The sequence below is a fragment of the Moschus berezovskii genome, chromosome 12 (assembly GCF_049115385.1).
Source record: "Moschus berezovskii isolate FMDL1 chromosome 12, NW_MosBer_1.0, whole genome shotgun sequence".
Lineage (NCBI taxonomy): Eukaryota > Metazoa > Chordata > Mammalia > Artiodactyla > Moschidae > Moschus > Moschus berezovskii.
In genome coordinates, this window is record NC_142471.1 from 46788014 (window position 1) to 46804403 (window position 16390).

At 40.7% G+C, this 16390-nt stretch overlaps 1 protein-coding gene across 3 annotated transcripts in view; it reads left to right on the plus strand.

The window, feature by feature from the left end:
- Positions 1-806: 806 nt before the first annotated feature.
- IPMK (inositol polyphosphate multikinase) overlaps positions 807-16390 on the plus strand; it is a 56125-nt gene continuing 40541 nt past the window's right edge. For all 3 annotated transcript variants that reach the window (XM_088842111.1, XM_055425193.2, XM_055425195.2), the window contains exon 1: positions 807-1389. In XM_088842111.1, the coding sequence (XP_088698237.1) occupies positions 1203-1389 (187 nt within the window). In that variant the 5' untranslated portion in view covers positions 807-1202. The remainder of the gene's footprint in view (positions 1390-16390) is intronic.

The window sequence follows — 16390 nt, forward strand, 5'->3', positions numbered from 1 at the left end:
CTGTAAGGCCAGGTCCAGTTTTCATTTGAAATGCCAAACACAGGAACCAACTGTGGTGTCCCATCCCAGAATCTCTCCCTTGCTCCCAGTGTGCACCCCCCCCCTTTTTTTTTTCCTGATTTCGACACAATTCTCCATCTATTGAACATCTTGGAACTTGCGCTAAGGGTCCAGTGGGAGAGAGGAAAAAAAAAATCCGGCTCATTTCTTTTAAAAAACGTGCTCACTTAAAAAAAATTAAGATTATTTTCTGTCTTCTTCAGTCTGAAATTAGTGTCGGTTTCAAAATTTTTTGAATAAGTTTTTTATAACTTGTTATAAGTTGTTTAGAGGCACCAATTTGGTGAGGAGGATAGGATTACTTAAAGGGTGTTTCGAAGGCTGCCTGGTTATACTCCAATTGTATCTTTCCGGAGCGGGAGTTGGAGGGAGGTGACTGCGGTAAAAGGTGGTCTCCCAAGCCACCCAGGGCAAGGCTTCTACCTCCCAACTCTTAACAAGTGACTGACTTCCCCTTACAACTGCGAGAACCAGACGTCTTTAAGCCGGGGACGCGCTGAAGCCCATACTGAATGAATGAAGGTATAGCCCGGGCTGCACCAAAAGGCCCATCGGATGCTGGTGAGAAGAGCTCCGCTCGTGCTCGCCCCTTCCAGGTCCTTCCGCTCGCCGGGGCAGCGCCGAGCGCGCGCCCCGCCTCGGGGGTCCCGTCGGGCGGTCTCTGGGCATGCTCAGTAGCGGCGGCTGCCGCGGGTCGCGCAGTAGGAAGCTGGCGGCGGAGGCGGCCGTGCAGGCGGCGCTGACGCGCGCGCGGCAGCTAAGGGGACTGGAGGACGGCGGGAGGGGGCGGGGGCGCGGGAGGTGGGGCTGTCGTCGCCGTCAAGGCCCCGGGGAGCGCGGGGCGCCGCCGCCGCCGCCGCTCTTGCGCTTGGATCTGTCTCCAGGGCTGCGCCGGGATCGGTAGCCGCGGCGGCAGCGAAGCGGGAGCCGAGAGCCGCCCCGCGCGGAGTTGGGCAGGGGAGCGCCCGCGCCTCCGCGGCGTCATGGGCCCCCTCCCCGGGCCACAGCGGGCACCAGCCGCAGGAACCCCCGGGCCTCCTCGCGGCCGAGACTGAGCGACCCTCGGGTTCTCCAGCGCCCTCTCCCTCCGCCCTATTTTTTTTCCCCTGCTCTCGCCGCTGCTGCCGCCTCAGCTCTCCGTTATGGCAACGGAGCCGCCATCCCCTCTCCGGCTTGAGGCGCCCGGCCCCCCAGAAATGCGGACCCCACCGGCGAGCGAGACCGCCCCCGAGGGCACCCCGAAGCCGGGCGGCAGGCTCCGCTTCCTCAACGGCTGCGTGCCCCTCTCGCATCAGGTGGCCGGGCACATGTACGGGAAGGACAAAGTGGGTAAGTGGGGGTGGCGCGGGGCTCGCCTCTACCCTTCCGCCTTCACGAGACCCCGGCCGGCGGAGGCACCGGGGGGCTCACTGACCGGGCTGGACGCCTGTGCTGGTGTGCACGCCGCACCCTGGGTCTCTTTCGCTTCCCCCCAGAGTCTCGCATCCCGCGCAGCAGGGGCTGGAAAAGTGGGGCGATTTCTGGGATGTGGGGTGTCAGGCCCGCAGTGGGAGGTGGCGAGAGAGGAGTGTCTGGTTTCCCTAGGGAGGGTGGATATTGACTGGAGACGGCGTTCGTTGTTAGTGAAAATAAGGAACTTCGTTTTTTGCTGGATGGGGAAGTAAATTCTCCCCTGAGCACAAGGTCTGTTTATTATAGGCGGGTAGCTAGTATTGCAAAAGAAAAGGAATGAAACGCAGATGATGCTAATCTAAGTGCTTCTCTTTTCGGTACAGCTGCATAGCTGGAGGGGAAGAAAAAACAGTTTTGTTTTTTAATGTTTGTTTGTTTGGGTTCTGTTTTGTTTTTGGAAAGCTTGTCCTGGTTTATCTCTCTCCCCCGCCCTTTGGAGAGGTTTTTCTGATAGCTCCTGGATTTCTATGGGAGGCGTGGTTTCAGTAATGCTGAAACTCGGATTCACGGTCGAAAATACACCCTGCTGTTGTACTAGGATGGTACACAGTCAAGACAGTCATTCTTGATCATCTTTTTAAGACTGTATCTTTAGCCTGCGTAATACATTTTTTGAGTCACAGCGTTTAAAGCACAATCCAGGGCCTTTTTATTCTCTTGGTGATGTAAAAGTTCAGTTTAGGAACTGGAATTCACCTAGCTTACTCACACTGGTTCCTAGGCCATGATTACTTGGGGGAATCAGATGAGTATGTGAGTAATGCGGATCTTTGACCTGGAAACCACTGAGGACGATTTGGTTTGTGCTGGTAAGATGATTCTGGTTTAGGCTAGTAAGATAATACTGACATTTTAAGGTGAGATAATAGGCCAAGGCTGGTTAAGTGACAAACCTAAGGTCATACAGGTTCTGTGTGGAGAATCTGGAAACCAAGGGCCCTACCTACCTCGTACCACTTTTTTCCCACCATGTTCTCAGGTGGCCCAGTGGTAAAGAATCCGCCTGCCACTGCAGGAGACTGGGGTTCCATCACTGGGTGGGGAAGATCCCCTTGAGGAGGAAATGACAACTCACTCCAGTATTGCCTGGGAAATTCCATGGACAGAGGAGCCTGGCAGGCTGGCTACAGTCCATGGGGTCTCAAAGAGTTGAACAAGACTGAGTGAACACACACACATTGTGCTTGCAGAATACCACTCAAACAATGATTTTTGAAAACGTTTGGGACAATGTATGTATGTTAATTGTCAGAGAACAACATTTCCCAATACTTTTATCTACTTTTCTCTTTTTCAAAGTTAGGGGTTAATGATGAGTCAGTTGTATTCCTTCTTCCCTTTAAATTGTTAAATTGTTACTTGCTTAGAGACTGAATCTTTTTATCCCTGTAGCCTCCTGCTGTGGCCTGAGGCTCAAACTCCAGAAATGTTGAAAGAGTGAAAATTATCAGTTCTTTTGATACACCCAGGTTCAGTTCAGTTCAGTAGCTCAGTGGTGACCAACTCTTTGCGACCCCACGAATCACAGCAGGCCAGGCCTCCCTGTCCATCACCAACTCCCAAAGTTCACTCAAACTCATGTCCATCGAGTCGGTGATGCCATCCAGCCATCTCATTCTCTGTCGTCCCCTTCTCCTCCCGCCCCCAATCCTTCCCAGAATCAGTCTTTTCCAGTGAGTCAACTCTTCGCATGAGGACACCCAGGTTAGGAAACAAATAATTGTTCTCAAGTGCTTAGCTTAGAAGTAAGGAAACATTATCAAGGTGCTTAGAATAGAGACATTCTCCTGTATGTCCCCTCTGTTAATGGAAATTTGAGAGTAATTATGGAATACTTTTTAATAGATTTATACTGCATACCTATTGATTTATATTAATGAATTGTAACGATGATATTCCTAATAATATTCTAGAGGCATGAAAAAAATAATTGTTTCCCTAAGGGCCCCTAAGGTAGACTTATGTACAAAGGACAATGAACAAAATATCCAAAATTAAGCCAGAAACATGTTAGTGTAACCACTGCTTATCAAAGTGTGTAATAGTGGACCTGTTCAGAGTTATCCCTGACTAATAACAAATGTACCTTAAAGCTACATTGCAAACAGTGACTGAAAGAGTTTGTCATCCAAATGAACTAATCAAAGGAATAGTATAGATTCTAGAAGCTAGAGTCCTTAGCTTTATTTATTATTACATTTAACTTAAAATATTATTAGTGAAAGGACACCTGAATGTTGATAATCTGCTTTATTCATAGCATGGATAACAAGATGGTCAGTAATTCAAAGTTTGAGTTTATCATGTCTCTATACTATCATAAATCACTTAGAGTTGTAAAGTACATCCTGTCGTCCATACTTTGGCTATCAACTGAAATTCTCAGAATAAACTTTGCTAAAGACATAGTGGATTAAAAAAAAATTATACTATCATTTAATAAGCAGGGTTTTTCAATTTAGGATTAATGTCTTACCTATTTCCAAAAGGGATTTGTTGGCTTTATTAAATTAAAATTTAAAAGCATAGAACTAATAGCACCAAGTACTTGAACAAAAATAGATCTTGTTATATCATTATAACTGCTTAAGAAGGGTATGTTATAGTTCTGATATCAAGAGCTATATTCTTTTGTTCTTCAGTGAAATCATTTCATCAAAATATGTTTATGTCTTATTTTTAAGAATACAAAATATTTGCATTTTCAAGTTGTAAATTGTATATGATCTTTCAGGAAAAAAAGTTCAAACATATCAGTGCCTTTCCCCCTATTTTCCCTCTCCCAGGGCAGTCACAAACACTGGTAACTTTCTGGTGTATCCTTTCAGGCCTTTGTTTCTGGTCACATATGTAAATACATTAACACACTTCCAATTTTTCGTACAAATATATCTGCAACTTCTTGCTTTCATTTTGTGTTATATAATATGTCATAGTTTCATGCTTATACTTCATCTAAAAAACTGTTGTATGGATAGTGGATTTTCACTATTTTTTTTTTTTTTTGCTGTTAAAAATAATGTATTAAACATTCTTGTACATTATAGTATACCTTGCACATTATACAACCTTTTTTTGGCCATGCTGCAGGCCTTCTAGGATCTCAGTTCCCTCAACCAGGGATTGAACCTGGGCTTCAGCAGTGAAGGCCTGGAATCTTTACCGCCAGGGAACTCCTGGGTCTTGTTTTATACAACTTTTTCTATAGGTATGTTTCACAAAAATGTAATTGCTACCAATTTGAGATCCCAAAGCATGACAAAATGTAAAATCCTTTTTTGTTTTGATATTTAACACGTACCATTAATTTCCTTCAAACGTCCTTGAGGTTTTGAACAAGTTGAAATCAGGTATTTGTATCTTAATCCAATTTAGGATATAGAAATGAGGTGGTCTATAGGGAAAAGAAGGATTTAAACTGATATTGTTCTGGGGGGAAAACCCACAACTATTTTGGCTTACTCCTGGTCTATTTTTTAAAGATACTCTCTGAAACTAATTGACTTAAAGTAATTTCAAACTTCCAGAAAAGTTACAAGAACAATATAGGGAATTTAACATTTTTCTGAATTTATCTCTCTGTATATACATACTTATTTTTTTCTTGTTCTTCCCTGGTGGCTCTGTGGTAAAGAATCCACCTGCCAATGCAGGAGATGTGGATTTAATTCCTGGTTTGGGAAGATCCCTTGGAGAAGGAAATGACAACATATGGCAGAATTATTGTCTCTGAAATCCCACGGACAGAGGAGCCTGGTGGATTACAGTCCATGGGGTCACGAAAGAGTCAGATATGACTTAGCGACTGAACAACAGTTTTTCTTAACTATTTGAGAGTTGGTTGCATACCATCATGCGCCTTTTTTTACACAGTAATACTTCACTATGTAAATCTTAAGAATGTACTTTAGTGTGTGTTTCTGTAACCACAGCACGTTTATCAAATATGGAGAATTTAACAGTTTGATATGGTGACAGAGCTGTGGAGCACAGCTGTTAGCCCCTGACTGTCGCTGAGCTTCATTACCACCTCACCAGACACTCCCACCCCAAACAGGTAGTGGTCCTGCTTTGCCATTGGTCGGTGCTGTAGTGGTCCCCTCCCACGAGCAACCAGCTGTTGGTGAACTACCCTTGAGGGTACCAACAGTTGGGGGCGTGGTGGACGTCAGGTGGAGAGTGAGGTAAGAGTCAGACCCCAGCCTTTGCCTGGGGGAGCCCTCCAGCTCACCCAGCCTTGAGCCGCTGGATGATCTGGGGGGCCCAGGGAACAGACTGGGGGCTGTGTTCTGCAGAGCTCCAGAGCCCTGGCCAGGGCCACCCTGGCCTGGCCCAGGCCTGGGGACCGCAGTGAACCTCTCCTCTACCCCTGCCTGTGCCAACTAATGACAGTGGTGGTTTGCATGGGGCTCAATCTGTGGGCGCTGTCCCCTGTCCTTTGGGTGGCCTGAGGAGCCTGAGGGTCAGGTGGGTCCAGGGCACTATTGTCCAGCACTGACGACAGTTGGGCAGGGTCTGGGGACCTGGCCTTGAGGGAGCCACCAACTGAGATCTGCCTCCTCTTAACCAGGACCTGGATCTCAAAGGGTGAAAGTTGTGCCTTGGGATCTGGTTCTTTCTTGTCAGAATAGAGAATAACACATTAACACATAATTTGTTTGGTGGAGGTATAAGGGAACATCGTTACCTGACCATGACCTGACCTCAAGAACAAAGGATCTGACCATGGAACAACTAACCACACCCCTCACTCACCTTTCCTTTAACAGTGCTTTGCTGATAGCTCTTGGGAAGTTTGGGGTTTTTTAAGGCATGAACCACTGATCTCCTTGCATGGCCCTGAAGTAAACCTTTCTCTTTTCCAAGCTTGTTTTGGTATCGTTTGGCCTCACTGTGTGTTGGGCACACTAACTTGTGTTTTGGTAATAATACAGTACTTTCATCTATAGTCCATATTCTAACTTTGTCCACTGTTCCAATAATGTCTTATATTTGGTTTTTTCAGGATAGGGTCTAGTCTAGAATCATTTATTGCATTTAGTTCTCTTGTCTCTTGGAATTCTATAATTTGTAACAGTTTCTCAGCCTTTTTAAAAATAAGACTTTGAAGAGTACAGGCTAGTTACTTAATAAAGTATTATTTAATTTGGATTTATGATGGGTTCTTACGATGAGATTCAGGTGTTACTTTTCTGACTGGAATGTTACACAAGTGATATATAAGATATCCTTTTTAGAGTATCACATCTAGAGGTCCATACTGTCCATCTGCCCATTATTAGTGATGTTAACTTGATCATCTGGTCCAAGTGTGGTCTGGCTTCTCTAGTATATAGTTAATATTTTCTCCCTGTGTTACTAAGCCGTCTGTGGAGAGATACTTATAAGTTCATGCAAATATTGGGATCCTCATACTTTACAACTAGATTAGACATCTAATGATGATTCTGCCTAAAGCAACCTTTACTCTGATAGTTGAAAAATTGTGATTTTCTTTTTTCATTCTACCACTCTATTTTAACAGTCAGCATTCTGTAATCAGTGAGGTTGCAAAGAGTCAGACACTACTGAGTGACTGAGCACTGATTCTAAGAAATAGCTCCAGGAGAGTGCGGGGGGTGGGGGGGAGCTCCTACACTCACAGATAGAGAGAGCATACTAATGATTATTAGAGGGGGTGGGCACTGGGGAGGAGTGAAATAGGTGAAGGGGATTAAGAGGTACAAACTGGGAGATATAAAATTAGTTACAGTGATGTAATATACAACATAGGGAATATAGTTGATATTTTATTTATTGAAGCATAGTTGACTTTGTAAGAAAAGAAAAAACAAGAAATAGCTCTCTGTTATTCCTATGTATGTGTGTTCTTTTTTATGATCAATTTGGAGTCATGGATTTTTATTTTATAGTGTCGCAATCTATTATAGAACTTGTTTATTTTGCTGTTCAAATTGTCCCAGATTTGGCCAATTTGGAGCACTTCCTTCCTTTCTGTCAAGCTATTTTTTTTTGTTCAATAATTTTTTTTTTGGGGGGGCACACCACATGACCTGTGGGGTCTAAGTTTGCCAAACCAGGGCTTGAAGGTCTGCATTGGAAGCATGGAGTCTTAACCAGTGGGCTACCAGGGAAGTCCCCACAGCTCTGGAACCTGCCATTTCTCCAAGGAGCCCTGGTTCATTATTAGTGGGAAATGGTTTTTAGAAACCAAGATCTGGGTGCAGGTTTGCTTGTTACTACTGGGATGTCATTACTTCCAGGTCTTTTCAATAGACATTGCTAAAAAGTGTGTATAAATATTTTAGAAATCATAATTGCATACTGATACTTCTAGTTTCATTCCAATTCCATGGAGTTCTTTTCTTTTTCCTGCTTCTAAATTTGTATTTTCCATTTACCTCAGTGAGAACCTGGCTTCCAGCAATATTAAATTTTTTTTAATCCTATGGTCTTCAGAATTTCTATACTTACAGTACTGTAGAAACCAAACCTAGAATAAAGAATTCAAGATTAGATTCCCTTTCACTGAGGATATGTGGTTGGAAACTTTTCAAAAGCTATTTGGATTAGGATTGTTTTTTTGGTGTGGTTATTTTTACTTCCCTCTTCTCAATGGTAATATTATTCATTTGAAATATGATTGTTTCTGTTTAAATTCATTTCACTTCCTTCAGTGATCAGTTTTTGAATGCTTATAAAATTAATATGCTTCCAAAAGCAAAACTTTACAAAAAAGCTGTGTCAGAAGTGTCACTCTTTTCTGTATCACCCCATCCCATTTCTCAGCATCCCTTGTCAGTAACCAGTTTCATTGTTTCTGATTTATCTTTTCTGAATTTCTTGTTGCAGAATTAAGCAGATCTCTCTTTTCTTCTTTTCCTTTCTTCCGACAAAAAGTAGTATGCTGTATATACTCTTTTGTACTTTGTTTTTTAAATTTAGCAGTATTTCCTAGAAATCAGTATTAGCAGTTCATAGAGTGCTTCCTTATTGCCTTTTTACAGCTTATTAGTACTCCATTGTGCATATATACCTCAGTTCTTTCAGTTTCATATTGGACTTGTTTTACTGGTTTGTTTATCCTAGCAGTAATACCTCACTGTCTTAATTTAAGCTGCTGTATGATAAATCTTGATGTATGGTAGAATAAACATCTCACTTTTGATTGTCTTGACTATTTCTGGCCATTTACATTCAATGTAAAAGTCTTACATTAGATTTTACCTAAATAATTGATGCTACTGTATATCATACTTCCATTTTAAGGAATTTAAAAAATTTCTGTGTTGGGAAATTTCAAACTTAAAAGTTGCAAATATAGAACAACAGACTAATATATATTGCCATTCATCTGGATTTGCCTATTAATATTCTGCCACAATTGCTTTATCATGTATGATAATGATTTTGTGGAACCATTTAAAACCAAGTTGCAGGCATCATGACCTCTTGTCTGTCTCCTAAAAATGAGAACATTTTCTTATCTAACCATGGTAAAATTATCAAATCCAAAATATTTATCATTTGGCTTTTGCCACTATTCCTATAATATTTCTTTATAGCAGTTTCCCCCATCTAAGGTTATATACATTGCATTTAGTTGTTATCACCCTCTAGTTGCCTGTCATATGGAGCAGTTCTTAAAATTTTTTCTTTATCTTTTTTAACTGTGAAATGTTTGAAGACTATAGGCATATGACTTTTAGAATATTCTTCAAGATTCTCTAATTATTTTCTTATGATTAGAATCAGATGAATGCATTTTTAATAAGACTACCAAATGAATTATGTTGTTTTCTTGAAGCATAACAGCACAGGATGTCAATTGCATTACTGGTGATATAACTTTGATCAGCTGATTAAATGATGTCTGCCAGATTTTTCCACTGTTAAGTTTAATTTTTCTTATTGTAGGTAAATAATTTGAGAGGAATATTTTGAGACTGTTAAACATCCTGCATATCATTGGCATTTTCACCAAATATTACAAGCACTTGTTAATGATATTTGACCAACTCAACTTATTACCATGTTAGCTGGAAAATGATGTTCTAATCTCTTAATTCCTGTTACATTTGTTAGTTGGCATTCTTTAAGGAATATAGATTTTCCTTCTCTTTCTAATGAGTAGAATGGACTGCTGGGTTTTTCAAACTTCAACGGATGGATCTTAGCCTTTATTGTTACTGCTTAATTTTGATGTTCAATTGTCCCAGATTTTGGCAGTGGGAGCTTCTTCAAGCTGGCTCCTGTGTTTTTTTAATGTTCCCATATTTTAAAGCATTTTCTCACTTTGTGGAATGAAAAGATGTCCCATGTTCATCTTATACCTTTCGGGTCCCAGCCTTAGAATAAGACACTGTTTTCTCAAGAACCTAGTTCATTTGGGGGTTGTTGTTGTTCAGTTGCCCAGTCATGTCTGACTCTTTACAACCCCATGGACTGCAGCATGCCAGGCCTCCCTGTCCCTCACCGTCTTCTGGAGTTTGTCCAGTTGGATTCATGTTTATTGCATCAGTAATGCCGTCCAGCCATCTCATCCTCTGATGCCCTCTTCTCCTTTTGCCCTCGATCTTTTCCAGCATCAGGGACTTTTTCAGTGAGTCATCTGTTCACGTCAGGTGACCAAAATACTGGAGCTTCAGCATCATGGCAGAGCAATGTCTCTGATTTTCAACACACGGTCTTGGTTTGTCATCGCTTTCCTGCCAGGAAGCAATTGTCCTCTGATTTCATGGCCTGTAGTCACTGTCCACAGTGATTTTAGAGCCCAAAAAGAGGAAATCTGTCACTACTTCCACCTTTCCCCCTTCTGTTTCCCATGCAGTAATGGGGCCATTCCATGATCTTAGTTTTTTTAGTATTTAGTCTTAAGCCAGCTCTCTACTCTTTTTCACCAATATAAGAGAATACTTTACACATGGACATCACCAAATGGTCAATACCAAAATCAAATTGATTACATTCTTTGTAGCCGAAGATAGAGAAGCTGTATATACAGTCAGCAAAAGCAAGACCTAGAGCTGACTGTGGCTAAGATGATGAGCTTTTCATAGCAAAAGTCAGGCTTAAACTAAAGAAAACCAGGAAGAACACGAGGCCAGCCAGGTATAATTTAAATCAAATCCTGTATGAATTCACAGTAGAGGTAATGAATAGATTCAAGGGACTAGATCTAGATAGCAGTGTGCCTGAAGAACTGTGGACAGAGGTCTGTAATATTGTGTAGGAGGAGGCGAACAAAACCATCCCAAAGAAAAAGAAAAGCAAGAAGGTGAAGTGGTTATCTGAGGAGGCTGTATGAATAGCGGAAGAATGAAGAGAACCAAAAAGCAAGGAAGAGAGGGAAAGGTACATCCTTTGGGGATAAATGGTATTTAAAAACCAGCATCTGGGCAACAGGTATACTCATTGCTCCTTGATTGTTGGTCCTTTCAGCAGAATGAATTAAGAAATAATTTCTTATTGGTAAAAATTAAATTAATATTCATATATCTAATTAAAATCTAATATCACAGGGTTCTTTTTTCTCCCTGTTCTATATTCATATCTTCCTTTTTTCTCAGAAAACTGTCTTCCCAAACATCAATATGTTTACTCATCTTGGAATATTTAAATCAACTATGCGTTCCTGGATTAAGGTCCACATAGTTGTGATAAATTGTTGTTATTCAGTTGCTCAGTCATTTCTGACTCTTTGCTACCCCAAGGACTACAGCATGCCAGGCTTCCTTGTCCATCACCATCTCCCAGAGCTTGCTCAAACTCATATTCATTGAGTTGGTGATGCCATCCAAGGATCTCGTCCTCTGTCATGCCCTTCTCCTCCCGCCTTCTGTCTTTCCCAGCATCAGGGTCTTTTCCAATGAGTCAGCTCTTTGGAAGTATCAGGTGGCCAAAGTATTGGAACTTCACCTTCAGCATCAGTCCTTCCAAAGAATATTTATGATTGATTTCCTTTAGGATTGACTGATTTGATCTCCTTGCAGTCCAAGGGACTCTCAGAGTCTTCTCCAACACCACAGTTTAAAAGCATCAATTCTTCAGCACTCAGCCCTCTTTTATGGTCCAACTCTGACGTATGTATGTGACTACTGGAAAAACCATATCTTTGACTCTAGGGACCTTTGTCAACAAAGTAATGTCTTTGCATTTTAATATGCTGTCTAGGTTTGTTATAGTTTTTCTTCCAAGAAGCAAGCATCTTTTAATTTCATGGCTGCAGTCCACAGTGATTTTGGAGCCCAAGAAAATAAAGTCTGTCACTGTTTCCATTGTTTTCCCATCTATAAGCCACGAAGTGATGAGAGCAGATGCCATGGTCTTAGTTTTTTGAATGTTAAGTTTCAAGCCAGCTTTTTCACTCTCTTTCACCTACATCAGGAGGCTCTGTAGTTCCTCTTCGTTTTCTGCCATTAAAATGGTATTATCTGCATATCTGACGTTATTGATATTTTTCCCAGCAATCTTGATTCCAGCTTGTGATTCATCCAGCCTGACATTTCACTTGATGTACTCTGCATATAAGTTAAATAAACAGGGTGACAATATACAGCCGTGATGCACTCCTTTCCCAATTTTAAACCAGTGTGTTGTCCATGCTGCTGCTCCTGCTGTGTCACTTCAGTCGTGTCCGACTCTGTGTGACCCCATAGACTGAAGCCCACCAGCGTCCCCCGTCCCTGGGATTCTCCAGGCAAGAACACTGGAGTGGGTTGCCATTTCCTTCTCCGATGTGTGAAAGTGAAAAGTGAAAGTGAAGTCGCTCAGTCGTGTCCGACCCTTAGCGACTGCAGCCTACCAGGCTCCTCCATCCATGGGATTTTCTAGGCAAGAGTACTGGAGTGGCTTGCCATTGCCTTCTCCCTGGTTGGTTCTAACTGTTTGCTTCTTGACCTTGCATATAGATTTCTCAGGAGGCAGGTAAGGTGGTCTGGTATTCCCATCTCTTTAAGAATTGTCTACAGTTTGTTGTGATCCACACAAAGACTTTAGCATAGTCAATGAAGCAGATTTTTTTTCTGGAATTCTCTTGCTCTTTTTGTGATCCAGCGGATGTTGGCAATTTGATCTCTGTCTGGTTCCTCTGCCTTTTCTAAATCAAGCTTGTACATCTGGAAGTTCTCGGCTCATGTACTGTTGAAGTCTATCTTGGAGGATTTTGAGTATAATAACCTTGCTAGCATGTGAAATGAATGCAATTGTGGGGTAGTTTGAACATTCTTTGGCATTGCCCTTCTTTGGGATTAGAATGAAGACTGACCTTTTCCAGTTCAGTGGCCACTGCTGAGTTTTTCAAATTTGTTGGCATGTTTGGATTTGGTTTCTTAGTGTTTTTATTAAAGATTTCTGTGACTGTATTAATTTGAGATAATTGCCTGTAGTTTTAAGTCTTTGTTGAGGTTTTTATAAATGAATATGCTGGCTTCATAAAGTGAGCAGAGAAATGTTCCCTACTTTTCTTGGTAAAACTGGTATCTTTTTCTGTAAATGTTGGATAGAATTTACTATTGAGCACATTTTGGCTTCAATTGTATATTTAAAAATATGAAATCAATGTTTTTGATATACATAAAAAGTTAGTGCTAAGTCCAACTCTTGCAAATCCATGATCCGTAGTCTGACAGGCTCCTCTGTCCATGGGGTTCTCCAGGCAAGAATACTGGAATGGGTTGCCTTTTCCCTCTCCAGGGGAACTTCCTGACCCAGGAATTGAACCCAGGTCTCCTGCATTGCAGGCAGATTCTTTACCAACTGAGCTATGCAGGAAGTCCTTGGTATACATCAGTTCAGTTCAGTCACTCAGTTGTGTCCGACTCTTTGTGACCCCATGGACTGCAGCACACCAGGACTCCCTGTCCATCACCAACCTCTGGAATATCCATTGAGTTGGTGATGCCATCCAACCATCTCATCCTCTGTCGTCTAATACTCCTCCCACCTTCAGTCTTTCCCAGCATCAGGGTCTTTTCAAATGAGTCAGTTCTTTGCATTAGGTGGCCACAGTATTGGTATACATAGGACAGCTTAAATTTTCTATTCTCTGTCTAAAGGTGTTTGTCCACTTTAAGTTTTTTTTTTTTTTAATAATTTTTATTTATTTTTGGCTGTGCTGGTTCTTCATTGCTGCATTGGCTTTTCTCTAGTTGGAGTGAGCTGGGACTACTGTTTGTTGTGCTGTGTGGGCTTCTTACTGTGGTGGCTTCTTTTGTTGCGGAGGATGGGCTCTAGGTGCATGGGCTTCAGTGGTTGCAGCATGTGGGCCCAGAAGTTGTGATTCCTGGGCTCTGGAGTACAAGCTCAGTAATTGTGGCACACGGGTTTAGTTGCTCTGTGTCATGTGGGATCTTCCTGGACCAGTGATCGAACCTTTGCTCCTGCATTGACAGGTGAGCTCTTTACCACTGAGCCACCGGGGAAACCCCTGTCTAAGTTGTTGAATTTATTAGTGTGAAGTTCAAAATTCTTTTATGCTTTTAATGTTTGTAGCATCTGTAGTGACATCTCATCTTTCATTTATTTCTAATAATGATTATCTGTTTTTCTTGATCTGTCTAGCTAGAGGTTTATCAGTTTTATTGATCTCAGAGAACCTTTTAGTTTCACTGATTCTTTTCTGTTGTCCATTTTTATTGCACTGATTTTTTTTTTTTGCTCCTGTCTTACTTTAATATCTTTTTCCCTGCATCTTAAGTTGGAACCTTCTTTCTTTTGCAATATAAGCATTTAAAACTATGCATTTTTCTCTAAGCACTAAGTGGTACTTTTAGGTGCATTCCACAATTCTGATATGTTGGTTTCATTATCACCTAGTTAAAATATTTCCTAATTTCCCTTGTGAATTTTGATCCATGGATTAGTTAGAAGTATGTTTACTTTCTATTTGGTATTTTCCCAGATGTCTTATCATTACTTTCATTGTGGTCAGAGAATATTCTCTGTGTGATTTATTTTCTGTAGTCCAGCAGATGGTCAGTTTTGGTAAAAGTTCCATTTATACGTGAAAAAATATATATATTCTGTTGGATGTAGTATTCTATAAGTGTCAGTGTAGTCGAGTTGTTTGATACTGTTGTTCAAGTTTTATATATCATTACTAATGTTCTGAATACTTTTTTTTTATGAATTATTGAGATAGTAATTGTGAGTCTATCTTTTCAGTTTGTTTCATATATTTTGAAACTTTGCTACCATTGTGTCTTAATGAATTGACCTTCTAATCATTATGGCATGTCCTTTACATTCAATATTTCTTTTCTTGAAGTCTATATGACATTAGCATAGTTTGATATATAAGAATAATAATATATCAACTTTCTTATGAGTAGTATATCTTTTTTTAAACCCCATCCTTTTAACCATTTTTATTTTTGTATTTAAATTTTGTATTAAAATATCTAGAAGTTTTTTTTTTTCCCCATAGTATTTATGATTCTCTGGGTTTCCTGGCTCTGTAGTTTGTTTATATTAGTTTTAGAACATTTTAGACATTGTCATTTTGGTCATTAAAAAAAAGTCTTTTTTATAACTTGGTTACATAATTGAGATTATACAGAGTATGTAATTATTTAGCGTATATGTTTTCCTGTGTCAAGTATGTTTTCTATTAATGAAAGCAAAATATGTTTATTATAGAAATTTCTGGGAAAAGTTACCAAAAAAAAAAGTTAAAAATTACCTAGACTCTTCCATCTGCAGATAGAAATTTTAACATGCAGTTATTTTTTTTCTCTTTTTGTGTTTCAATTTGGGTAATTTCTGTTGCATGCATGTATATGTGCTAAGTCATTTCAGTCATGTCTAACTCTTTGTGACTCTGTGGACTGTGGCCTGCCAGGCTCCTCTGTCCCTGTGGATTCCTTGTCCCCACATTTACTGATTTCTTCCTCTGTTGTTTTATGTCTACTGGTAAACCAATAGAAAGCAGTTTTTAATCTCTCTTATCATGTTTTTTATTTCTTACATTCCATTTAACTCAAAATTTGTCTGTGCTGAAATTCCGCATCTTTTCATGCATGTCTTACCTTTCCTGTTACAGTTTTTAATAGATTAATTATGGTTATTTAAGTTTGATAGTTATAACATCAGTGTAATCTCTGAAACTGTTCTGTATGTTGCATTATCTCTTGGCAGTGTTTTTTCCCTTTGTTTTTTATGACTTGTGATTTTTTAATTAAAATCTGGATATCATATGTAGGACTGAAGTAACTGAGGCAAATAGCATTTATGCCTGAAATGAATATACCTCTTCTGCTAGGCTGTTAATGTTGGTGATTGAACCAGTCTAGTCAGGAGTAGAGCCAAGTTTGAATTCTGTTGTTGTAGTTACCTTCTGTTGTGGATTGACTGTTGTGCTCTCCAAAATTAATATGTTGAAATACTAACTCCCAATATGATTGTATTTGGAGACAGGGCCTTTAAGATTAATGATGAGAGGCCTCAACCCATCTTCAGGTAGTTCAGTTGCTCAGTCCTGTCCAACTCTTTGTGACCCTATAGACTGCAGCACTCCAGGCTTCCCTGTCCATCACCAGCTCCCAGAGCTTGTTCAAACTCATGTCCATTGAGTTGGTGATGACATCCAATCATCTCATCCTCTCTGCCTTCTGCTTCTGCCTTCAATCTTTCCCAGCATCAGGATCTTTTCCAATGAGTCGGTTCTTTGCATCAGGTGGCCAAAGTATTGGCGTTTCAACCTGTCTTGGCTCACTCTTTTTATAAGTTTTGTCTCCTCTCCCCTCGCCTCCCCTATGCAAATTAGGGCAAGCTAGGAAGGGGGTGTGTTTGTTTCACCTGAGGTATTGGTACTGTGATTTTCTTTTGTTCAATTTTTGAGGGCTTTTCCCTTTGTCTTTTAGCCATTCCTTTTTCTTAT